This window comes from Saccopteryx leptura, chromosome 2, assembly GCF_036850995.1.
Source record: "Saccopteryx leptura isolate mSacLep1 chromosome 2, mSacLep1_pri_phased_curated, whole genome shotgun sequence".
NCBI lineage: Eukaryota > Metazoa > Chordata > Mammalia > Chiroptera > Emballonuridae > Saccopteryx > Saccopteryx leptura.
Genome location: NC_089504.1, coordinates 295,851,861 through 295,878,543, shown reverse-complemented (window position 1 = coordinate 295,878,543; position 26,683 = coordinate 295,851,861). Strand labels below are relative to the sequence as shown.

Here is a 26,683-nt window from a genome sequence, read left to right as displayed (position 1 = left end):
AGGTGATTAAGCAGTGGAACAGGCTTGGGCCACAGACCAAACTGGTCCATAGGGGTCACGGACACCTTGAGGAGCACCAACCAACCTGGCTAACAAGTCAAAGACTAACATAGTCAAAAGGCAAATATTATGACCATATTTAACTCCGATGACCGTAGCATGTATTAACTAAAAAGGGGAATAAAAGGTAAAGATTTCATTTAATTCTGGACTTATCATTGCTTAACCAGCCACAAGGTACCCCACACGAAATTTATCTAAAGTTCACACACAAAAAATAATTCTTCACTTTATAATTACCTCTGTCCTCCTCCCTCATGTAAGTCTCATTCAGAAACAACCCCTCTCAGAATGAGCATATGGGCCTCTAAACTGTCAGCTCACGGGCACACATGTTCCTGTAGGATGCTGCCTGCTGGTCTCTGACAACACTCGACACTCTCCCACGCTCTCTGCACTATCAGTGGCTTTACTGCTGCCTTTAAATGAGGCTGGTGACAGCTGATATGTTCCTACATCAAAAGGCTGATGGTGTTTTTTTTCTTTCAATTTTATTTTGTATTGGTTTCAGGTACAGTTTAGTAGTTAGATAATCACAAGCTTACATGTTCCCCCTCAGTATTTTCAATACCCACTGGCACCATACATAGTTCCCACAGTTATTATGATTATGTTCTGTATGCTGTACTTACATCCCCGTGACTACTCTGTAACTACCAATTAGTGCTTCTCAATCCCTTCACCTCTTACACCCAGTCTCCCAACCCCCCTCCCTTCTGGCAACCATCAGTTCTCTCTGTGTCTACAAGTCTGTTTCAATTTTATTTCTTCTGATCTTTAGATTCCACATGTGAGTAAAATCATACAGTATTTGTCTTTCTGATTGACTTACTGTGTTGAGACTAGGGCCATCCATGCTGTCGCAAATGGTCTGATTTCATCCTGTTTTATGGCCTAGTAGAACCCCATCATGTATATGCACCACAGCTTTTCTATCCACTCATCTACTGTTACACACTTGGGATGCTTCCCTGTCTTGGCTATTGGATATAACAATGCAGTGAACATAGGGGCACATAAGAGTTTTTCAAATTAGTGTTTTGAGGTTCTTCAGATATATACTCAGAAGTGGAATCTCTGGGTATAAAAAGGCTAAAGTTTTACTTATGTTTAGACTGGTCTTAGTCAATTATCACAAACAAGGTATAGGCCCAATCAAAAAAGCAAGAACCTTTTACAAAGAATATAAATAATGTCAAAATTCCCCAATACACAAAAATTTTAACTTACCAAAAGTTTTTTGCTTGGAACTGATGGCTTTCTATACATGCAATAATAGTTTGCTGTCCATCTATTTTTTTACCGTATACCTTAATGACAAAGAAAACAAACACAAGAGTGAATTTAGGGCCAAGACAGTCCAACTTTAAACATCTAAAAAATACTGAAAATCGTATAGCGCTTTGGCAGTAACATTTAACACTCAAATATGTACACTTAACCACAGATTCTCAATGGATCACACAAGAACTCACAATTAGTAAAATATAATTTACTGAGTAAAACTGTACTCTGAAGTAGTCATAAACATCCCTTGACATACCACACTTGTCTGGTTGTTTGCATGAAATACAAAGTGGACTTAGATTGTGATCATCATCTTTGTTTACTTCACAATCTTAGAGACTGCAATTTCTAGTCATTAAAAAGTTAATTTACTTATAACTAAGACAGGTTAAGAGTGTGCCTAAGACACTATGACAATGTTATTTTACCTCTTGCCTGCTGCTTTAAAAGGAATGAATAAATTGTGCCTTTCAATTCCCCAGAAACAAATGCAGACTAACTAAACCTAATCACCTTTATTTTTGAATTATCCTTCCAAAATAATACTAATCAAGAAGGTTATAATTCAAAGAATTTATAAGGTATTTTAGGTTATGCTGCCAAATCTCTCAAATTATTGAGAGCTAGATACTTAAGGGGACCATATGAACTTTTTATCTTACCCAGGAAACTTCTGAGAGGGAAACAGGGTTCTATTGACCATATTACTAAAAGCTAGGATATATGGTCACCTCAGGTAGGAGAGGTGCGCAGAGGCCAAGTCCATTGGGCCTTGAAATCCATGTTCAGGCTTGACCAGGCAGTGGCACAGTGGATAGCATATCAGACTGGGACACAAAGGACCCAAGTTCAAAACCCTGAGGTTGCCGGCTTGAGTGCAGGCTCATCTTGTTTGAGCAAAGCTCACCAGCTTGAGTCCAAGGTTGCTGGCTTGAGCAAGGGGTTACTCGGTCTGCTGAAGGCCCATGGTCAAGGCACATATGAGAGAGCAATCAATGAACAACTAAGGTGCCGCAACAAAGAACTGATGCTTCCCATCCCTCTTCCTTCCTCTCTGTCTGTCCCTGTTTGACCCTCTCTCTGTCTCTGTCACAAAAAAAAAAAAAAAAAAAAAAAAAAAAGGAAAGCCATGTTCAGAAGCCTAGACTCTTGATCTTAGGTGCAATGGGAAACTGCGGAAGGATTTTAAGCAGAGGCTTTTCGTAATCTGACTAGCATTTTAAAAGATCTCTGTCTACAGAGATCACAGAAGCACAAACTGGGAACTACAAAGCCTATCTGCGCACAAACAATGCTATGGAGGGAAAATTAAGCTCTCCTGCTTTCTAACATATTTACCCTGTTAACATAAAAGTAGCTTAAACCTATGAAAGAACAGTAAAAAAACATAAGTAATTTTATTTTAAAACATGGCATAATTCCACTTCTAAGTAGTTATGTTTGTTCTAAGATCTCTTCACATAATAAAAATAAGTTAGATCTGATCTTATTGAGACATGTCATGAACACGAGTTTAAAGAATCTCATCATAACCATGCTCCTCTAATGAATAGATGCGAAATCCTACTTGAATTTCATTAAAGGTAGAGCATTTTTCCACTTTTGGCTATCATATATATTCACCATTTAGAATTAAAAAAAAAATAAACGTTCTTAAAAGCATTTACTTCAAGAAATAAAAAGGATGTCAAGTTATATAATGTCAGTTCTGTAAGTTACTGTAAATTTCAGGTCATAAAAGCAGTCACATTTACAAAGACAGGAGAAAGGTGCACAGTGATAACGTACAGTGCAGACCCCATTCGGGTAATGCTCTTTCACATAAGCTCGCAGAGCAGTTTCTACTGAAGTTCTCCAGGATTCAACTGCATTCTCAGCTTCATACGGTCTTGGATCAGTTGCTTCCTTTCTTAAGTGATCAAATTTGAAGCAGATTCTGTTTTTTGGATCCAAAAATTTTCCATTTCCCACGTCGCCATGTTCTGTTATCAATACCTTCAACGGTACAATAAATTTTGGAAAGAAAGTATTTAAAATAGTATTTAAATAATGACATATATTAATATACATTCACTTCAACATTTTCTTTAAAACTGTAAGTCTATTCCAAACAACAGGTTTAAATATATGGCACAACTATAACACTTCAAAAGAGTAGACAAGACAGTAAGGCTTCTCTCACTCAGCTTGGATCAGTGTATCTGACCTAATGAAATTTCCAGCTCCCAGTGGAAAAAAAATGCATCTTTTAATTCACTGTTGGAGTCAGTTTTTTTTGAGAACCATGAACAGCTTACTATTTGTTATTAGGCTCCAGTTCCTCAAGTCAAGGATCTGATGAAAACCTCCAATAGAGTGTTTATAAAAATGGTTTCAATCCAATGAGACTGCTCTTTAGCGTCCTACACGCTCCTGGGCCAATGATCTCATTCACTGTTAAGTGTTGTCCTCTTGTTTTTTTATAAGCCATTCACTGACAGTTATTTTCAATTGACTTCCAAATTTTTTGAAATGTAATTTATTTATATACATACATTTAATTACACATGCACAAATTTGACATGTTGTTCTTTGTTTTTAAATTTTTCCTTTTCCTTCCCTTGCAACTCTCCTAAATGTTGACTCCTTATCTATGTCAGGACTTGCTCATCTCTCTGATGTTAATCATGAAAACAATATATCCTTCTAAATTTCTTTTAGTCATATAATCCTACCTAGAAAAATATATACAGGCCCTGCCTGACTGGCTGACTCAGTGGTAGAGTGTTGGCCCGGCGTGTGCATGTCCCGGGTTTGATTCCCAGTCAGGACACACAGGAGAGGCACCCTCTGCTTCTCCACCCCTCCCTCTTTCACTTCTCTCACTCTTTCTTAGTCTCCTATAGCCATGGCTCGACTGGAGAAAGTTGGCCCCTGGAGCTGAGTATGGCTCCATAACCTCAGTCTTAGGCGCTAAGAAGAACTTGGTTGTTAAGCAAGAAAGCAACCCCAGATTGGCAGACCATCATCTCCTAGTGCAGTGGTCCCCAACTGTTTTTGGGCCACGGACCGGTTTAATGTCAGAAAATATTTTCACAGACGGGCCTTTAGGGTGGGATGGATAAATGTATCATGTGACCGAGACAAGCGTCAAGAGTGAGTCTTAGACGGATGTAACAGAGGGAATCTGGTCATTTTTTAAAAATAAAACATTGTTCAGACTTAAATATAAACAAAATGGAAATAATGTAAGTTATTTATTCTTTCTCTGCAAACCAGTACCAAATGGCCATGGACCAGTACCGGTCCGCAGCCTGGGGGTTGGGGACCACTGCCCTAGTGGGCTTGCCGGGTGGATCTCAGTCTGGGCGCATGCAGGAGTCTGTCTCTGCCTCCCCTCCTCTGGTTGAGGTGCATGTAGGAGTCTGTCTCTGCCTCCCTTCCTCTCACTGAATAAAAATATATGCATATATACACATATATATCTATATATACTTAAACATGATTGCTGTATAGGATTTTTTTGGGGGGAGGTCATTGTTTTATATGAATAGAATAAAATGCGCGCACACACATTTTTCTGCACCTGGCTTTTTTCAACATCAATACCTTATGCAAATCCTTCCAAGTCAACTGGTATACCTCTCACCCTTATTTTTAATGGCTGCATAATATCCCGTGACGTGGGTATAACAATTTATTCTACCATTCCACTATTAATGGATTATCTCTTTATTTCCAGGTTGTTTTCCTTGTTGGGAAGGAGTAAGGGCACATACATTAAAAATGTTGATGTACATATATTTTAACATACTGATATTTTTATTTCCATTGGATGCTTCTATTTCTCTTGGATAGATTCCCAGCAGTGAGGACAGAGGTAAAGGTTGTTTTCTAAAAAATGACTGTAACAAATCAGATTTTTACGACTACTATATGATAGGTTTCCCTTCACATTATCACAATCAATAAGCATACAGCTCCTTTTTTCAGTCTGATGGGCATGTATCTCATTACTTTATATTTCTTTGACCCCTGACAGATCTAGATATCTTTGATATTTAGTGGGCCATTTGTTCCTCTATGAGCAAATATCTTTTAATATTTTTCTATTTATTTTTTCTATTTTATTTACTTATTGATTTTAGAGAGAGGAAGAGAAAGAGAGAGGGAGAGGGAGAAAAAAAGAGAGAGAGACATCGATTTGTTGTTCCACTTATTCATGCCATCACTGTGGACTCTTTTAGGTGCCCTGAGAAGGATTCAAACCCACAACCTTAGCATATGGGGATGACACGCTAATTAACTGAGCAACCCAGCCAGGGCCTGTCCATCTTTTCTTTTATAGTTTCTGGGTTTCCATTCTTCGTTGCAGCACCTTAGTTGTTCATTGATTGCTTTCTCATATGTGCCTTGATGGGGGGAGGGGGCCTACAGCAGAGCAAGTAACCCCTTGCTCAAGCCAGTGACCTTGGGCTCAAGCTGGCGACCTTGGGGTCTCGAACCTGGGTCCTCCGTGTCCCAGTCCAACGTTCTACCCACTGCACCACCGCCTGGTCAGGCTCTGGGTTTCCATTCTTATTAAAGATGGTCTCTCCTGCCCCAATCTTATACATGTTTTTAAAATTTTAGTCATTTTACAAATTTTTAATCCACCTGAAATTTATTTCTGTGTATTATATGAGACTGAGGTTCAACTTACCTTTTTCTTGATAGAAACCAGCTGTGTCAATATATTTTATTATATTTCTAGTTAAATGATAAACTTATCATATATAAAAACGTTAAGATATTTTAGGACTAAATCCTGGTACTACATGCTGCTCTACTGACTTCCTGTCTACTCTACACAAGACCAACCTGACTTAACTTCACCATGGTTGTAAAGGATCTTGTGCCATCTAGTAAGGCAATTCTCTCTTACCATTCCTACTGTTCCTATTACAATTTTTTCTTGTTTTTTTTTCCCCCAAGCATATATTTTTTCACCTAAACCTTATATAAAAATTCTGACCAATTAAAAGAACTATCAGATTATAATCAAATTGCATTAAATTCATATTTTAATTTTTAAATAATTAAACTTTGTATCTCAAAATGAAGGGTGGTATACCTTTCCATTGTTCGGATCCTGTTTTATGTATTCCAAGACAACCACCACTTTCTTCATAATCCTACTTCTTTCTTGTCAAGGTTATTCCTAGGTTAATGTATAATTTTACTGCTATTTAAAATAGAACTCTACTCCCTCCACCCAATTCTAGTTTAAAGTACTTACTTGCTATAAAAAAGGAAAGTTAAGGAGTTTTGTAATTCAGCCATCTCATGGAATTCTTTTAAGTCTAGTTTTTTTGGTTGAGAGGTTAAAGTCTCTCAGTATTTCCTAATATATAAATCATATCACCTACAAGTTCTTCTCTTCTAAAACTTTAAAAGTTCTCATTGTCTGGTTGTATTTGCTATAACTTCACTTTTTAGAAATAATAATAGCAGATATATCTGGCTAATTTTCTATTTTAATTAAAGTTATTTATTTGTAGTATATTTACTATTGGTTTTTTATTAACCTATTTTTTCCTGTTTGTATGTAACTTAATGTTCTTGTAATGAATCAGCTGCTAGATTTTTCAAATTTCTTTTTACTATCTACTGATATATCGTAGGTTTTTCTCTGATTTGTTGGTCAATAGGTAAGACCAATGTATTGAATTAAGCAAAACAGAAACAAAAACAACAAAATCCACATAGACACACAATATACAGATGATGTATTATAGAATTGTACACCTGAAATCTATATAATTTTCTTAACCAATGTCACCCTAATAAATTCAATAAAAAAGAAATAGAAAAAAATAAAAGGTCCATTTCCCCCTAAATATCAACCCAATTAAAGAAAAACTATCTTGGGCTTAAATCGGGGTTTCTCAACCTCAGCAGTACTAATGTCTGGGCCTGGATAATTCTGGGTGGAAGGAGGCTGTCCTGCATACTGCACACTGTCAGCAGCATCCCTGCCTGGCCTCTACTTAGCAGATGCCACTAGCAAAAGCCTCCTAGCTTAACAACCAAGACTGACTTCCAACATTATCAAACGTGCACAGGCACACCTGGTTGGGAAGCACAGGCCTAAATTATCCAGAAACAGGTTCCTGTACAGGTAAACTAAAAGGGAGTATTTATCTTTCATCTGAGCTTGATGAGAATGCTAAAGAGAAAAGTGGTGTGACAGTTGTGATACCCTACTGATGACCTCCCTGGTCATCAGTAGCTCATCGGGTCACCCCGCTCTGTGTCTGTCCTCAGGTCCCGTCTGACTGCCCCCACAACCTCCTCGCCCTACTGCTCTGGCTCTGGCAGCCTGCTCACTTGCCATTTGGTATCTTTCCGACTGCACAGATATTTAGAGATCTCTCTGATGGTCTATAGCCGGTGAAGTCCAGATAATTTCTCAGTCGTTTGGGGAGCAGCTGTCGTGCTGCCAAGGTTTCCACTCCTCCTTTCCAGGTTATCATCTTTTCCAATTTAAGCCTAAACTGAGCCCACACAGCAACCTAGAAAAGCTGGAATCTCTGGTTGATTTTATCAATATGTGGACATATAGTTCAGGAAGCCAAACTGTTGGCTTTGAGAGTGCAGATGTGATCACAGGTTGTTCCTTACACATGTGCAGTGAATGCAAGACAGCAAAAGTTTGTTTTGGGAAGGACTCTACTATCTGTTTCAAATAAGAAGTGACTCTGGTGTACAAAACATTTAAACCAAATTGTTCTGTCTTATAATGCACTCTGTAAACATCAGTTCTGCAGGGGGGAAAAAAAAAGCATCCTCCAAGGCAGGGTTATAGGCACTTCTGGGAGCTGTAACCCCATGCAGGCTCCAGAAATATGTGCCTTCCAAGGGCTGGAAAATTCTGAATTAACAACAAATAATCAGAGAGTGTAACAAAGAGTTCAAGTACAAAAGACTTTACTTTCACAAGGTTCATGAAGTAGTAAAGAGGTTTAAGATGCAGACCTAAGTTGGACACCTGAAACCTGTATATGTTAACCAGTGTCCCCCAATAAAACTCGATTAAAAAAAGATGCAGATCTGAGATTGCAAACGAAGAGCAGGCTAAACTGGGACCATGGGGGTGCGAAGATCAATATACTGCCTTACACGGAACCACTCTTACACTCCAGTGTTAAACTCTATTTAGTCTTGACATATTATTCTTTTGATATATTCCTAGATTCTACTCATTGATATTTAAAGTTTTAAAATTCATAGTTGTATGTGATATTATTGTAGTTTCTTGTTTTGTCTTTATTAGATTTAAATATTAAAATGATGCTAAGTTCATATAATGAGTTTGGGAGCTACCCAACATTTTAAAAAGATGCATTACCTGGACCCAGCAAATCTTACAGTGATTTATCTTAAGAAAATAGTCAATGTACACCAAGGTACAAAGATGTTCAATACAGCACTGTTTATAACATTTAAAAAAATCCCTGCTAAGAGAGGAAGAAAATAAATTTAGGAGATTAATAAAATGAAACACTGTGTGGCTTTTCATATGTGTATATATTACACATGCACATCTCCATATTTAAGTTTATGTGTTCCCTTCAGTTCTAAGTCATCTTCTGTCTAGTCTCTTTTCCCGCTGTAACTAAGACTACATATTACATCATAAATAATGCCAAATATAAGCTCTGACATAATTAGCCTTTAAGAACTAATTGCTACCACTTTCAACCACTTTCTTTGTCCCACCTACTAGTTCTTCTTCATATTGTTTTATATAAATTGTGCTTCACATAAGCAGAGCACAATATGAATACAATCCTGGTTCAATTATTAGTAACTCTAAACCAAAAAAAAAAGTTAAGAATGCTAGTGAACTTTTGTAGCTTTTCTTAGAAATTCTAACTTGTGCTTTGGAAAGAAGAGATTTAATAATTACTAAATGCTAAATTATTCACATGAAGCACTGCAGAATTCCATAGCAACCAAATTATAAAGCTCACTAACATATATATCCTAGATTTTGGGTTAATACAAGATTATTTTCCTACAGAAAACAGGAAAGTGAATTTAAAGCAATTGTTGTCTAAAATCTTAGAATAGTCTTTTTATATCACTTCACAATTCTTACAGGGTAACATTAACCATTATAAATGAAACAAAAAATACCCACATACCTGATCTTCATAACCTTCAATTTTTACTGGAGTAAACTGGTCCAAGTTATACTGTGCAAATGCACTAAAAAAGAAAAGGGCCAATTACTTAAAATTACTTATTCAATACCCTTAAAAAATCAAACTCACTTGTCAATAAAAGTCACGTGGTAAGTTAATTAAAATTCTAATTTTCTATTGCTGATCTTATATTTTTTATTTATTTATTTATTTATTTATTTGTATTTTTCTGAAGCTGGAAACGGGGAGAGACAGTCTGACAGACTCCTGCATGCGCCCGACCGGGATCCACCCGGCACGCCCACCAGGGCGTCGCTCTGCCGCGACCAGAGCCACTCTGGCGCCTGGGGCAGCGGCCAAGGAGCCATCCCCAGCGCCTGGGCCATCTTTGCTCCAATGGAGCCTCAGCTGCGGGAGGGGAAGAGAGAGACAGAGAGGAAGGAGGGGGGGTGGAGAAGCAAATTGGCGCCTCTCCTATGTGCCCTGGCCGGGAATCGAACCCCGGTCCCCCACACACCAGGCCGACGCTCTACCGCTGAGCCAACCGGCCAGGGCTGATCTTATATTTTTTAAACTGATGACTGATAATCCAACTTTCAATGTTTAGCAAAAGAAAATTAAATTAGTTAATATAATTAGTCTTTTCATTCAAAACCCTGAAAATAAACGTTAGCCCTCTATAAGATACATATGCAATTATTCAGGCATGTGTTAGGGAACAGCACACCAGGAAACAAAGTTGGCGCTGTGAGAGAGCAGAGTAATCAGAATGACCCTGTGCTCAAAGGGCTTATACCTGAACAGGAGAGAGACTACACAAACATGACGGTAAGCCACAAGAGAACATACATAAGAAAATGACCAAAAAAACACCATGGAGAATATATGTTTTTAAAAGTTACATTCTGCTGAAGCCAAGGGTGAGAAGAAAGAGAATTGGGGCTGATTTCATAATGGATATGACACTGAGAAATGCCCTTGAAATAATGGGTAGTGCCTGGTCTTGTAGAAATTTGAGAGATGGAAAAAAAAAAAAGAGTATTTTAATTAGAGGGACCAGGATGGGCAAAACACACGAGAAGACTGGTTAGGTCCAACATCACAGAGAATAGCATGCTCAAGGCCTGGCATGCAGCAAGTGTTTGGTTACATTTACTGAACTGAATCAAAGGCTTGAATGACAGAATGAATGATTACTTCATTTGAAGGCCAAACATAATCACAGACATCGTCTGAGAAAAGAACCCAGAACAACTTCTAAAGATTAATTTGGCAGCAGTATGTGTAACAAATTGGGCAGTGAAGCAACTACAGCCAGCACTGCTCAGTCTGAACTAGGAAATGGTGATGAGATAGTCAAGAATAAAGCCTCTCTCTTCTCTTATACAAGTAAATAATATATTATATAGCTATATAATACATTTGTAGGAAAAACTCACAGTATAAATAATTATCTAAAAATATATCAAGACCATACTGTATTTTATTTAATCTATAACCTGAGAATTCTCTTCCACTTAACAGAAAAAATATTGAGAATTGTAAAATTTAAGATACTGTATATATACGATATAATCTAATTCACTTGGAAGCTTTTAAGATTACTCTGGATGGCAAGACATCCACTGAATTTTCAGGTATTAGCTATTGAGTTTCCTCTAAAAAGGAATGTTTGGTTGACCAAAGCAACATTGATGAGTTAACAAGAGACCGGTAAATGTAAAAATAGCAAAGTAGAATTAAATTACCAGCTGTCAAATTTCTGACACTGCATGTTCAGAAAAGATGGAGGTAAATATAGAAATGCATGAAGGAGGAAGGAGAAAGTAGTATTTTCACTGGTCCCCAAGTGTAAAAAGGTTGAAAACCACTGATATGTAAGATGATAGTCCCATATTATAATGTAGCTGAAAATTTCCTATTGCCTAGTGACGTCACAGCACAATGTGGTGATTGATGCTGGTGTAAACAAATATACATGCTGTAGTCTTATAAAAGCAGTAACATAATTATGTACAGCACAGAACATAATACTTTATAATGATAGTAACTGTTAATCATTTATGTACTTACTATACTACACTTTTAATTGCTATTTTAGAGTGTGCTCTTCCCACTAATAAAAAGTTTGCTGGAAAAGCACATGCCATGTTATGCCAGCAGCCTCACCTCTTGTTTATAATGTCCCTTGATTGCATCATTTTCTCTTGTACCTGATTTAATCTTGTGTTGTTTTGTGTAATCACGTGCAACATAAGTTTGTAGCCCAGGAGCAATAAGCTATATCAGATAGCCTAGGTGTGTAGTAGGCTTTTCTATTCTATCTAAGTTTGTGTGAGCATTTCTGCATGACAAAATCACCTTATGATACATTTCTCAGAATGTGTCCCGTTTAAGTAGTGCATGACTGTGTTTTAAATCACTTAGAATTTAGGATTAATTTTCTAATAAGTAACATATTATTTTAATAATAAATTTGGACAGTAATTTGGTCCTAGGCCTTTTACTACCCTTAATACAAACCTGATCTATCTATAATTTGGGTGTCGGGGAATAATGGGAAGATCTGAATGGAAGACAATGAATAAGAAATAGGTAAAATTTTACCATATATGTTCAAGGCAAGTTAAATAGGTGGCTGTTTCATAGTAGAGCTGGAAAAGTTCTCAGTAACTTAGGAGTGAGAATATAGAATATCTATGTTTTGCTCAAAACATGTTATTAGCTAATATGGATTCCATTTACCTCATCTCTAAAAAGAAAGATTTGGAGTAAATGACTTCCAACCTCTCTTTCAGGTCAGAAAACTTACTCTACCCACCACTCATCATCCACTCACCCAACCCTCCACTTATGTGAGTATTAAGGTGTAAAGCACTTTATTACACAGTGAAACGATGATTTCTCTGCTGTTACAGAGTTCTGCAGCCTAATCATCCATTTTGAAGTCACCTGTTCCTGTATTTAGTTTTTACCCCTTTACTAATAGTCATCCATCAATCACATCTTACACTTTTCACCATGTGTTCCAGCAGGTAGCCATCATTTCCCTTATTTACCATTCAAATCCTCATTATTTAAACTCAGCTCAAAAAACAGCTCTAAACTTAAATTAAGATTTTCTTCCTTTGGGCTCCAAAGACCTTTGTTATACCTCTATAATATTTTATTTCATTTCATAATGAACACCTGATTCTTCATTGGAAAATCTCTAAGAGCCTTCCTTCTCTCAACATCACAGTGGAGTTTGGTATTCATGTCTGTTGAATAAAGGCTATTTCAAAGTGTGCTAGAATTGAACACCATTTCTGAAGTGTGTCTTATTTTACTATAAAACACATTGAATTTGTTATTTAGTACTATATAGATGTCCATTTAGAACCACTCTTAATAGCTATACTTTTTTTCTCCTTACAAAACGGTAGAAAGAGAAAAAAATTATTAGAGTTAAAGCGACAGGGAAAAGGTAGAAGGAGAGGAAAAAATACTCATCTGTGAGAAAGAGATATACTTCAAGAAATTCAGTATTACACATGCAACTGAAGAAGAAATGGAATTAGAGCCATCCATCAACTCTGGTGAAACTGCCACCAGGACAAACTCTAAATGTCGTTGACAATGTTTTCCAAGCTTATTTAGTTTTGGACAGCCTCAATGATAAGTGATAAATTATCCTTTGAGGGTAAAACCAGGTTTGGAAATACTTCAAAAGTAATTCTGAGCCAAATTTAGTGAACACAAGTATTTCTGCTTGAAAATTATTTTGTAGAAAGGATACCGTGAATCAGAGTAATATAATTCCACAGTCAACGATTTTTTTTTCTTGGTATTTTTCCAAAGTTAGAAGCGGAGAGGCAGTCAGACAAACTCCCGCATGCGCCCGACCAGGATCCACCCGGCATGCCCAACCAGGGGACGATGCTCTGCCCATCTGGGGTGTTGCTCCTTTGTGGCAAGAGCCATTCTAGCACCTGAGGCGGAGGCCACCGAGCTGTCCTCAGCGCCCAGACCAGCTATGCTCCAATAGAGCCTTGGCTGCGGAGGGGAAGAGAGAGACAGAGAGGAAGGAGAGGGGGAAGGGCGGAGAAGCAGATGGGTGTTTCTCCTGTGTGCCCTGACCAGGAATCGAACCAGAAACTTCCACACACTGGGTTGATGCTCTACTGCTGAGCCAATCAACCCGCCAGGGTGTCAATGATTTTCAACCAGTGTGCTGTAGAATATTTAACACATGCAATACCTGACTCTTTAGTCAGGGGCACTGACCTTTTTCTCTTAGATTGTCAAACAAAAAAATGACAACAGCAAACACAAAAGCCATCAGGTGTGAATGAGTCAAATTATACCTATTTCTTTTCTTTGTCAGATTGGCAAAAAATACATTTGCTGGTGTCTCACAGAATTAGTAATTAGTTTAGGTGTGCTATGAGATGAAAAAGGTTGAAATTCACTAACCTAAGCTATATTTCTGCACTTCACAGTTATTATCCAGATGTCTACAAAATAAACTCAAATGAGTATGTACTTCTGACAAATTCTGTACCAAGAATACTGAAGTCAATAGAAAAGAACACTTGCTCAGTTTGTTCAACTGGTTACTGATCATTTACTGAGAGTATAACCACACACAAGAAAATCGGAAGTTTCTACTAAAGGTTTTAATGGTTTTCTCCTAGGGTTTGTATTATAAACATCTTTTATCATTATTTATTGATTTCCTCATGAACTCATTTTCTTACAAAAATCAGAATATCAGGCATTTCAATGTATACACACACACACACCCCTTGGAAATGTAGACCACAATGACCCCTGAAATTTAGTTCATAATAAAAGAGAAATGTGACTCACATTCCAATTTCTTTTTAGAACAAATCCAAGTTATTTAATTTAAATATAACAATCATCATCAGATAAATACGTCTTTGAACAATTAAAATTCAAGACTTTTACTATTTTTGGTATAAATATATGATTTCATATTTTACATAATTATAGTATTTCTCTGACCTTCATTAATCCATATTCTGGCAGGGGAAAAACTCTTGTCTTTCAACAAATCAAGTTTCTCATTTTCTTAACTTAAAAATAATCTAACTTTTGCACCTACCTAAAACAACCCACAAATTTATTTAGAGAGAGAACTCAAAGGGAAAGTTTATTTTGAAAGTTCTATTATTAAAAGTTCACAAATGCTATACATTTCCTTATTTTCATAAGACTTTTGTCAACATGCTATATGGTATTAGAAAGAAATTAATTTTACTTGAATATATGTATATAAATAATTTAAGTAAGGTTTAAAAAACTTAGTAAGTGGCTATTTACTCAGAAACTAATAACTAAAGGTATAAACTGATTTCTATAAAGCATTTAAAATAATAATTAACAGGAGTAAAAGCAACCCAAGTTTCCACTGATAGATGAATGAATAAACAAAATGTGGTATATATAGTCAGTACTAAAGAGGAAAACACATGCTACAACATGGATGAATTTTGAAGATGTTATACTAAGTAGAATAAACCAGTTACAAAAGGACAAATGCTGTATGATTCCACTTACATGAAGTACCCAGAGAAGTCAAATTCACAGAGACAGAACAGAATAGAACAGTGGTAGCCAGGGGCGGGGGGCGGGGGAGGAAAGTAGAAAATTATGGTTTAGTGGGTAAATAGTTTTAGTTTAAGATAAAAAAAATATTCTGGAGATGGATGGTGGTAATGGTTATACAAAGATCAATGGGAAGGTACTTAATGCCAAAGAACTGTATACCTAAAAGTGGTTACAAAGTTAAATTTTATTGGTGTTTACAAAATAGTTGTGGGGATGTAAAGCACAGCGTAGAGAAAACAGTCAATAATATTGTAATAACTGTGTGTGGCGCCAGGTGGGCACCTGAAATACCGAGGAGACACTGTAAAGATGTGACCACTAAGCTGTACACCTGAAACTACAACAAAATAATAAAGAATGTAAAGTGTAATAGAAAAATAAAGTTAAAAAATATAAATTTATATTGTTTATTTTTCCCAATAAAAAATTATTAATAAAAATGGCTATAAAAATAACAGGAATTTAATCAGATAGGTCTAAGGAGTCCGTTGAAACCCCACCTTCTTTAGATTAACTGTAAAGGACAAGACTTATATGATAAAGCCTTCAAATGTTATAAATATAAAATCAGAGCAAATTTCCCTCATTAGTCAGGATTTCACACATTGGATCATCTAGGATGAAAGCAGGTAAATAGATGGATACTAAATTAAACACTCTTTGTAAGGCACCTAAAAATCTGTTCAATTTCATCATTTTCAAATATGTAACAGAGTTGGTTAACCTAAAATATGGGTCTTCAGACCTTATCTTAGAAGTTGCTATGGGGAAGAAAATCAATCATTTCTTTGAAATCCTAAGACAATCAGAGCAAGTCATGATCCTGGTCTGTAGTTCCAAGATGATATATTGGCATTTTGAATTGTGCAGTTCTCTGAATCACTCACAAATCCAGTAAATGTAAGTAAATATGTGTCAGGCACTGTTAAGTATTTATGGATGAATAAAATCTCCTAACCCTCAAAATTCTCTATCAGGGTTAAACATAACAAAAATTAAAACCTGGAAAAAATGAAAGCAATCACAATTTTAAAAAGCAAGGTCTCTAAAATAATTTTACCCAACTTTGCAGAAGTCAATATATAATACTGAGTATATAAGCCACTGCCAAACACACAATGAGCACAGTCTCATGTTATAATTGTCTCCTATGTCTCTCTGATAAAAACATTTCTCTTCTAGCCTAGTGCATGTATAATTATACATATTTGAACTCGAAGTGCAAACATCTATTTCAGAGATTAGTGCTTAAACACCACTTTTAAAGTATCTTTCCCAAATCACTTTCATTATGTAAATATAACACATAATACTTACTGGGCTGCTCCTTCCCTGAGAAGATTATCATTATTAAGCAGTAACCGAACATCTGCAAAACAAATATGTTTTCTACATTACTATTTTTCTTTTTTTTTCTTTACAGAGACAGAGAGATAGAGAGAGGGATAGATAGGGACAGAGACAGGGACGGAGAGAGATGAGAAGCATCAATCATTAGTTTTTCATTGCGCATTGCGACACCTTAGTTGTTCATTGATTGCTTTCTCATTGTGCCTTGACTGTGGGCCTTCAGTAGACCAAGTAACCCCTTGCTCGAGCCAGCGATCTTGGGTCCAAGCTGGTGAGCTTTTGCTCAAACCAGATGAGCCTGCACTCAAGCTGGTGACCTCAGGGTCTCAAACCTGGGTCCTCGGCATCCCAGTCCGACGCTCTATCCACTGCGCCACTGCCTGGTCAGGCTACATTACTATTTTTCTATGTTTGAAATTTTTATGCAGTGAATGTGTTATTTTGGTCATGTATGACCCCTTGCCCCCACCACGATGTAAGCAAGATCACTCTGATGGCCAAAATAAGCACAAAAACACATCATGGTATTAATTTAAAAATTGGTTAGGAAATATAAGTGGAAATGAAATAGAAATACAAGTTATTTTATACCCTTAATAGCCAATGCAGGCAGACTGTAATGTAGCTCCAAAGAACTACAGTAGCGGTAAGTTATACCAAAAAGATGTGTGGTAAGATCTGCAGAAGACTTAGTACTGTGCCTCTTAGACAACACTACCATGAGTTTCAAATGAATCTCCCCTATAGCAATATGATTAAACAAGAAACAGCTTCTGAACAGAGTGCAGAAGCAAGTAGGCATGTCTATCCTCACATTATCTGCAAACAAAAGATGAATGTATTTAAGTTCAGTATGGTAGCTGCTTTGAGTTAGTAACCTCATTTTGATTATCAATGTTTTGTTTTTTCTTTGTACAGAGATAAAGAAAGGGACAGATAGGGACAGAAAGAGAGAGAGAGAGAGAGAGAGAGAGAGAGAGAGAGAGAGAGAGGAGAAGCATCAATTCTTTGTGCAACACCTTAGTTGTCCACTGATTGCTTTCTTATATGTGCCTTCACGGGGGGGGGGGGGGGGGGGGGGCTACCAACCTTGGGCTTCAAGCCAGCAACGTTTGGGCTCAAGCCAGTGACCATGGGGTCATGTCTATGATCCCACGCTCAAGCCTGCAATCCTGCACTCATGCTGGTAGTGATGTCCAGGTTTCGAACCTGGATCCTCCACGTCCCAGTCCAACACTATCCACTGCGCCACTGCCTGGTCAGGCTGGTTATCAATTCTTAGTTTTGTCCTAATTTTAGATTCAATTATTATCTAGATGTTGGCCTATTAATTATTAAATGTAACTTTGAAAAGAACATTTATTAGAAAATCCAAGTGTATTGTAAAACATAAAGGAAAAAAAATCACCTAAAAAACCCCACAAATTTCTACTCTTATCTTGTTTTTTTTTTTTTTCATTATTTTTTCCTATGACCTTGGCTGTTTTACACAGTTGCTATCATAAAGTACATATAACAATGTATGTTAATTTTTTCTTTTCTCTCTCTCTCTTTTTTTAAATTAGAGCCAGGAGACGTGGAGGCAGAGACAGACACCTGCATGTGCTCCAACTGGGATGTGCCGGGCAAGCCCCCTACAGGGCAATGCTCTGCCTATCTGGGGCCACTGCTCCAACTGAGCTATTTCAACCTGAGGCAAGGCTATGGAGCCCCCTCAGTGCCCAGGGCCAAACTGCTGAACCATTTGAGCCATAGCTGCAGAAGGGAAGGGGAGGAGAGGAGGAGGGGGAGGGAGAGAGAGAGGGAGAAGCAGATGTTCACTTCTCTTATATGCCCTGAAAGGGAATCAAACCCAGGACTTCCACATTCTGTGCCGACGCTCTACCACTGACCAGGGCCCTAATTTTTTTATTATATAAAAATAACATAAATAACCTAAATGTCTTCCATTAAGAAACTGGTTTAATGTAACAGAAGTGAACTATACTATAGTTCTTATAAACTATGTAAAATTGGGCAGCCATTAAAAAATTAATGCAGATACGTACTTATCAATATGGAAACACACTTATAATACAATAAACAGGAAGGGAGGAACAACATGTACCTTACTATCATATTTATAAAATGTTATATCAATTCAAAGACGGTGAAAGAATTACATTCAAACATCTTCAGTGAAAAACTAGAAGGTAAAATTTTGTGTGACTTTTAGATTTTTTTGTTATGTTTAATAATTTTTACAAAAATAATAAATCTATTTCAAAAGAAAAACTATTTCCTATTCACATACATCCTTTTGGTAGTAGGACTCAATTTAAAAAACAATCTCTCTTGCTAACATAACCACTAAAATAATTTTATTTTGATTTCTAAATGAACTGGTTTTTATTTTTAATTGAGAGACAGAGAAGCAGAGAAACAGACTACCGCATGCGCCCTGGCCGGGATCCACTTCCCCTATGGAGTGATGCTCTGCCCATCTGGGGCTGCTGCTCCCTTTGTTGGCAACTGAGCTATTTCAGCACCTGAGGCAAGGCCACAGAGCCATCCTCAGCGCCTGAGGCCAACTTGTTTAAACTGCTTGAGCCATGGCAGGGGAGAGGGAAAGAGAGAGGGGGAGGAGGGGGGGAGGGGGAGGGGTGGAGAAGCAGATGGTAACTTCTCCTATATTCCCTGACCAGGAATAGAATTTGGGACTTCCACATGCTGGGCTGACACTCTAGCATAGAGCCAACCAGCCAGGGCTAAATGAACTGATTTTTAAAAATATATTTTATTTATGATTTTAGAGATAGGAAGGGAGAGAGAGAAACATCAATTTGTTATTCCACTTATGTACGCATTCAATGTTTCATTCTTATTTTTACCTTGACCAGATATCAAACCCACATCTTTGGCATATGGGGACCATGCTCTAACCCAGTGGTTTTTTTCTTTTACACTTGGGGACAGGTGAAACTAGAGTATTTCAGTAACTGCTAAGGCAGAAATCACCCTGAGCATAAGCAAATTCAACTAAGATCATCTGGTCTGCAATCTTCATACAACATCACGGTGGCTAATTCTTCCTTAGACCAGCATAAAATGTTGGTGGAAGAGGCTGTGAACCACTATTCGAAAAACACTGCTCTGAGCCCATCTGATTCTCTATCCCTTCTTCTCCCCCTTTTCCCCTCTTGCAGCCAGTGGTTCGACTGTTTCGAGCATCAGCCCTGGCACTGAGGATAGCTGAGTTGATTTCAACATTGACCCAGACAACGGTTGCCAGGTGGATCCTGGTGAAGGTGCATGTGGGAATCTGTCTCACTATCTCCCCTCCTCTCACTTAAAACAATAACAACAAAACACTGCTCTGGCCCTGGCCAGTTTTGTCAGTGGTTAGAGCATCAGCCCGATGTATGGACATTCCAGGTTCAATTCCCAGTCAGGGCACACAAAAGAAGTGACCTATCTGCTTCTCTCTCCCTCCCACTCCCCCTTCTCTCCCCCTCCCCCTCCTGCAGTCAGTGGCTTGACTGGTTAAAGCATCAGCCTGGGAATTGCGGATAGTTTGGTTGGTCTGAGAGTCAGCCTCAGCCACTAAAATACATAGCTAGACTTACTATGGACCTGGTCAGTTGGCTCAGTGGTAGAGCGTCAGCCCAGTGTGTGGATGTCCCAGGTTCGATTCCTGGTCAAGGCACACAGGAGAAACAACCATCTGCTTCTCCACCCATCCACCTTCCCTTCTCTCTCTCTTTTCCTCCCGCAACCACGGCACAATTGGTTTTAGCTCATCAGCCCCAGGTGCTGAGGATGGTTCTGTGGAGCCTCTGTATCAAGCACTAAAAATAGTCTGGTTGCAAGCATGGTCCCAGATGAGCAGAGAGCATCAGCCCCAGACAGAGGTTGCCGTGTGGATCCCAGTTGGGGAGCATGCAGGACTGTCTCTCTGTCTTCCCTCCTCTTACTCAGCAGAAAGATGAAGAAAAAAAAGACATACTATTAGCTGGCTTGAACAAGGGGACACTGGCTTAGCCCTGACTGAGGCATGTACAAGAAGCAATCAGTGCACAACTAAAGTGCAAGCAACTATGAGTCGATGCTTCTCACCCCCCCTCTCTCCTCTCATTCAAAGAAAAAAAAGGAAAGGGACACTGTGAGCTAATAATATACAAGATAATTTAAATAACAAATTGTTTCACATATACTGTTGTCCTCTAAGTATGATGAAACAATGTTTCCTCCCTCTTTTTGGTGGTCTGTACTAATCTAGTATGTTTTTCTTTACAAGAAATACAAAAGTGAATTCCCCAAATCCAAAAAATAGTTAAAATTTTCCTTTTAAAATAATTTTTCTTTTAAGAAGATTAATTTATTCAAAAATAATTATCATGTATATCATAGATACATTACATTTTAGACATTACAAAACCCAAATTGACAAAAATTTCCACTGTAATTGAGAAAATACAGTTTTCTACATTCTCCCCTTAGCTTACATATTTTGGTTGTCATTTACACCTTTAAAAAAGAATGCTGGGCATATCAAGTCTTATTGTTATGAATTAAACACTTACCATTAAACACCTCATTAAATTCTCCAGGAGGGGCATGAATGATGAATTTTGCTGCTATACGCACCTAAAATAGAAACGAAGATATAAATGTCCCATAGTATAGGCATCTACCAAAATAACAAAAATGTGAAAATTTATTCTATTTTAAAGTTCTATTGAAAATGGCTTAAGAAAAATGTAAAGATAGTGACATTTCTTCCTTCAAACACGTAATGTTTATTACTGGTTTAATCATTTAATCACAATGGATAGGCTGAACATAGATAAAATACATAAAATCAACAACCTAACATTACACCTCAAAGAATTAAAAAAAAAAAGAACAAATGAAGCACAAAATTAGTAAAAAAAAATTATTAAAAAATAGAGCAGAAATAAATGATATAGAGGCAAAAGAGACAATACAGTATCAATAAAACTATGAGTGGTTCTTTGAAAAGATAAAATTGCTTGACCAGTGGCGCAGGGGATAGAACATCAGCCTGGAATGCTGAGGTCCCAGGTTTGAAATACCAAAGTTGATGACTTTAGCGCAAGCTCACCAGCTTGAGCGCAGAGTTGCTGGTTTGAGCGTGGGATCAACATGATCCCATGGTCGCTGGCTTGAGCAAGGGGTCACTGGACCAGCTGGAGCACCAAGGTCCAGGCACATATAAGAAGCAATCAATGGCCTGACCAGGCGGTGGCGCAGTGGATAGAGCGTTGGACTGGGATGCAGAGGACCCAGGTTCGAGACCCTGAGGTTGCCAGCTTGAGCGCAGGCTCATCTGATTTGAGCAAAAGCCCACCAGCTTGAGCCCAAGGTCGCTGGCTCCAGCAAGGGGTTACTCGGTCTGCTGAAGGCCCGCGGTCAAGGCACATATGAGAAGGCAATCAATGAACAACTAAGGTGTTGCAACGCGCAATGAAAAAAAACTAATGATTGATGCTTTTCATCTCTCTCCATTCCTGTCTGTCAGTCCCAGTCTATCCCTCTCTGACTCACTCTCTGTCTCTGTAAAAAAAAAGAAGCAATCAATAAACAATTAAAGTGACACAACCAAGAGTTTGTGCTCATCTCTCTCCCTTTCTGTCTCTTTCGTGCACTTAAAAAAAAAAAAAGAAAGAAAACTGACAACATTTTAGTCAGATTCACCAAGAAAAAAGGACATTCTGATAAATAAAATCAGAAATGAAAGAGGAACTGTTACAAATGATACCCCAGATATAAAATAAAAGACTATAAAGAATAATCATTGCACAACCTAAGAAACTGATAATTTCTAAAAATACACAACCTGCCAAAACTGAATCATAATGAAACAAAAAATCTGAATAGACCAATTACAAGTAGGGAAATTACTGATTTAACATGTATGGATAGAAAGAATCAATATTGTTAAAACCATACTATCCAAAGCAATCTATATATTCAATGTAATCTCTATCAAAATTCCAATGACATTTTTCTCCCAGAAATAAAATCAATATTCTTAAAATTTGTTTGGAATCACAAAAGACCCCAAATAGTCAAAACACTCCTGAGAAAGAAGACAGAAAGCTGGAAGTATCACACTACCTGATTTCAAACTATATTAAAGATCTACAGTAGGCCCTGGCTGGTTGACTCAGTAGTAGTGTCGGCTGAGCATGTGGAAGTCCTCGGTTCAATTCCCAGGCAGGTCACACAAAAGAAGCTACCATCTGCTTGCTTCTCTCCCCTCTCCCCTTCCCCTTCTCTCTTTCCCCTTCCCTCCCGCAGCCATGGCTAAAATGGTTGGAGCAATTTGGCCCTAGGCACCGAGGATGGCTCCATGGCCTTACCTTAGGCACTGAAATAGTTTGGTTGCAGAGCAATGGAGCAGTGGCCCCAGATGGGCAGAGCATTGCCCTGTAGGGGGCTTGCGAGATGGATCCCAGTCGGGACACATGCAGGAGTCTATCTCTGCCTCCCTGCCTCCCATTTCTCACTTAATTAAAGATAAAAATAAATTAAAAAGCTATAGTAGGCCTGGCCAGTTGGCTCAGTGGATAGAGCATCAGCCTGGCATATGGACGTCCCAGGTTTGATTCCTAGTAAGGGCACACAGGAGAAGCGACCATCTGCTTCTCTTCTCCTCCCTCTCTCCTTTCTCTCTCTCTCTCCTCTCCCTCAGCCAGTGGCTCGATTGGTTCAAGCACCACAAAAGAGCCAAGAATATACAATGGGGAAAAGACAGTTTTCTTCAATAAATTGTGTTGTAAAAACTGGACAGTCACATTCAAAAGAATAAAACTTGACCACACACAAAAAATTAACTCAAAATGGATTAAACTCTTATAAGAAGAGACAGTAAGCTCCCTGACATAAGTCTTGGCAATGACTTTTTAAATGTGACACCAAAAGCAACAGAAGCAAAAATAAACAAGTGGACTACATCAAACTAACAAACTTTCGCACAGCAAAGGAAACCATCAACAAAATGAAAAGACAACCTACTGAATGGGAGCAAATATTTGTATTTGCATATCATATGTCTGATAAGAAGCTAATAACCAAAATGTGTAATTCATAACAACTCTAAAATAGCAAAACAAAAAACAAAAAAACCCACCCCAAACTATCTGGGTAAAAAATGAACAGAATATCTGAATAGAAATATTTTCCCAAAAAGGCATAAAGATGGCTAACAGGCACATGAATAGATGCTCTCTAAATCACTGATCATCAGGGAAATGCAAATCAAAACCACACTGAGAGATATCACCTCACAGCTGTTAGAATGGCTATTATCAAAAAGACAAATAACTGTTAGCGAGGATGGGGAGAAAAGGGAATCCTTGTGCACTGTTGGTAGTAATATAAACTGGTCAGCTGCTGTGGAAAACATGTGGAGGTTCATCTAAAAATAGAACTATTTTATGGTTCAGGAATTCCACTTCTGGGTATTTATCTAAAGAAAATGGAAACACTAACTCAGTAAGATATGTGTACCCCCATATGCAGTGCAGCATTATTTACAATAGACAAGGTATGAAAACAACTTGTATCCAGTGGTAAATGAATGAATAAAGAAATTATTATTCAGCCATCAAACAGTGAAATCTTCCCATTTGTGGCAACATGGACGAACCTCAAGGTCATCATGCTAAATGAAATAAGTCAGACAGAGGAAGACAAATGCCTAATGATTTCTTTTATATGTGGAATCTAAACCAACCAGCCAAAGAAACAAAAAACTCACATTACCAGGTTCACAGATATGGAGAACAGATTGGTGGTTGCCAGGGGTTGAAGGAAAAAAGAAAAAGAAAAAATATATATACATAATTTAATTTAATAAAAATGAGGATTCAAAGCTGTCTATATCTATTACAAGCAAATTTATCTTTTAAACTATAATAAGAAATTATCAAGAAAATCTGTGTAAAGAAATAAGATGCATTTAGGTACAATGAAGAAAATAGATATATTTATGTGTTCATAAAGTCACAAATGAGTAAAAAGTGTAGAAAGGGAGAGGAAGAATGGTCAGCTAATGATTTAAACATGAGATCTGATTGGATCTTAGGAAGTTAGTTCAGAGATAAGTGAGAGATAAAATATCAAGCTGATACTGACAGGCATATTTTAAAAAGAATAAAGGCACTGTTTGATAAAGAGAAGAACCACTAATGACACTGCATCTGAGAGGGTAAATGCCAGGCCAGCCTTACAGCACACGTAGTGAAGGAGTGCTGAGCCTCTACAAGAGTCCCACCAGCCCGCAGCCACCTCTGACTAGCTGAGCAGGGTTGCTGGAAGTACAGTCCTGGAACCTGCAGCAGTGGAGATTGGGGTCGGAATGTAAATTCCCAGTCCCAACCCGACCAGCTCAGTTAGACTCTAAAATGAGGCCCAGCAAACACTATTTAAACTAGCTTTCCAGGTGACTGTTCACTGCACATTGTTTGCAGAATTAAGGGACCATCCTTGGCAAAAACAAAAGTCTTGGCTTAGTTTCTTATATCCCACTTTAATAGTACTGTGATTTATCTGATATGGGTTCTAAAAGTAATAGAAAAAATAGAAACCAGTCATGTTTGTGTATATATGTTCTGCATGTGTGCACGCACCTAAGTTTTCAGAAGAGAGACAGATGAAAAAGAAGCACATATGGCTACAGAGAAGATGTTCCTAGTTAGAGGCCACATATGTGACAAGGCCTTAAAAAGGTTAAAACATGTCAATTAAAAAAAAAAAAGACTTTGTAGTGTGGAACACTAAAAAGTTTGAAGCAAAATCTATGTTGCGGGATACCACGGAGAACAATGACGAAAATGATAACAAAAATGGGATAACAGTAATTAGTGCTTACCAAGGCCTTTGTGTGGATTATATCATCTACTCTTCAAAACAACCCTATAGGGTAGTTACTATTATATTTGCACATTTTCAGATGTAGTGACTCAAGCCAAAGAAGTAATTGTCAGTCTGATTTACTAAGTCCACACTTTTATTCACTACATTATGCTGTGTGCCTCAGATTTAAAACAGGCCCTGGCCGGTTGGCTCAGTGGTAGAGCACTGGCCCAGTGTGTGGAAGTCCCGGGTTCGATTTCCGGCCAGGGCATACAGGAGAAGCGCCCATCTGCTTCTCCACCCTTCCCCCTCTCCTCCCCCCCACTCTCTTCCCTCCCGCAGCCAAGGCTCCATGGGAGCAATGTTGGCTGGGTGCTGAGAATGGCTCCATGGCCTCCACCTCAGGTACTAGAATGACTCCAGCCACAATGGGGCAACACCCCCAGATGGGCAGAGCATTGCCCCTGGTAGGCATGCCGGGTGAATCCCAGTTGGGCACATGTGGGAGTCTGTCTGACTGCCTGTTGGGCAGATAAAATGTATTATGCTCACTTTGTTAAAGAGGCCGTTGCCCAGGTGATATTAATGTGTGTTGGGGTGGGCTAAAGGCAGGCGGAATCCTTGTAGCCTGGGGCTTGGTTTTGGGATTAAGCCTTTCCTACCCTTTTTGATGTAGGGCGGTACAATCCTATCATGCCTCAGAGGGTGACTTTGTATTAGAGACTTCCCTATTATGTATATTGGATTAAGGGTTTGGATTTCTACACTATAAAATGGAGGCAGAACGGGACTTGGCTCTTGGTTCCTGAGGTTAGCATGAGAGAGCGGAGAGAGTAGAGCCAGCAGCTAAAGGAGGCCACGTGGAGGAGGCCACGTGGAGGAGGCCAGGAGAAGCAGCCAAGATGGCGGAGTGCTGAGTGAGATGCCAGTTTGTGCAGAGTTTGTATTTGGGATAAGGAGATGGGGAACTGAGGACAAGAAGGCTGGTGAGCTAGAAACCTTTGATTCTAGGAAACTCGGATAAGTCAGTGGCTTTGTGAGCACTGAATGTGACTGGGTTTTGGAGCCCAGAGTGTATTTTTACTTGCCCGCCGGGTGCAAGGTAGGATTAAAGGCTATGGCCCATCAGTTTTTGGCTCCGCTGTTTCTTTGCCGACTGTCCGAATCCAATGCGAACCTGCATGTGAATGGCCACGATGGAGGCTCCTGGCCTTACACTGCCTCCTGCTTCTAACTTCAGGGGAAAAAATAAAATAAAAATAAAACAGTTTTGGTAAAATGAGTGAAATCCAGCCACCAAAATCCCAACATGGCAGGCAGAATGTAATACTGTAGCCAAC

At 38.4% G+C, this 26,683-nt stretch overlaps 1 protein-coding gene across 1 annotated transcript in view; it reads right to left on the bottom strand.

The window, feature by feature from the left end:
- The window catches only part of CAPZA2 (capping actin protein of muscle Z-line subunit alpha 2), a 57,453-nt gene that overhangs the window by 11,683 nt on the left and 19,087 nt on the right, over window positions 1–26,683 (bottom strand). Inside the window, exons 2-6 of the mRNA XM_066362536.1 lie at window positions 21,044–21,107; window positions 16,449–16,500; window positions 9,516–9,579; window positions 3,136–3,342; window positions 1,291–1,370 (exon numbers count right to left, since the gene is read on the bottom strand). Coding sequence (XP_066218633.1) covers window positions 1,291–1,370; window positions 3,136–3,342; window positions 9,516–9,579; window positions 16,449–16,500; window positions 21,044–21,107 — 467 coding nt within the window. The remainder of the gene's footprint in view (window positions 1–1,290; window positions 1,371–3,135; window positions 3,343–9,515; window positions 9,580–16,448; window positions 16,501–21,043; window positions 21,108–26,683) is intronic.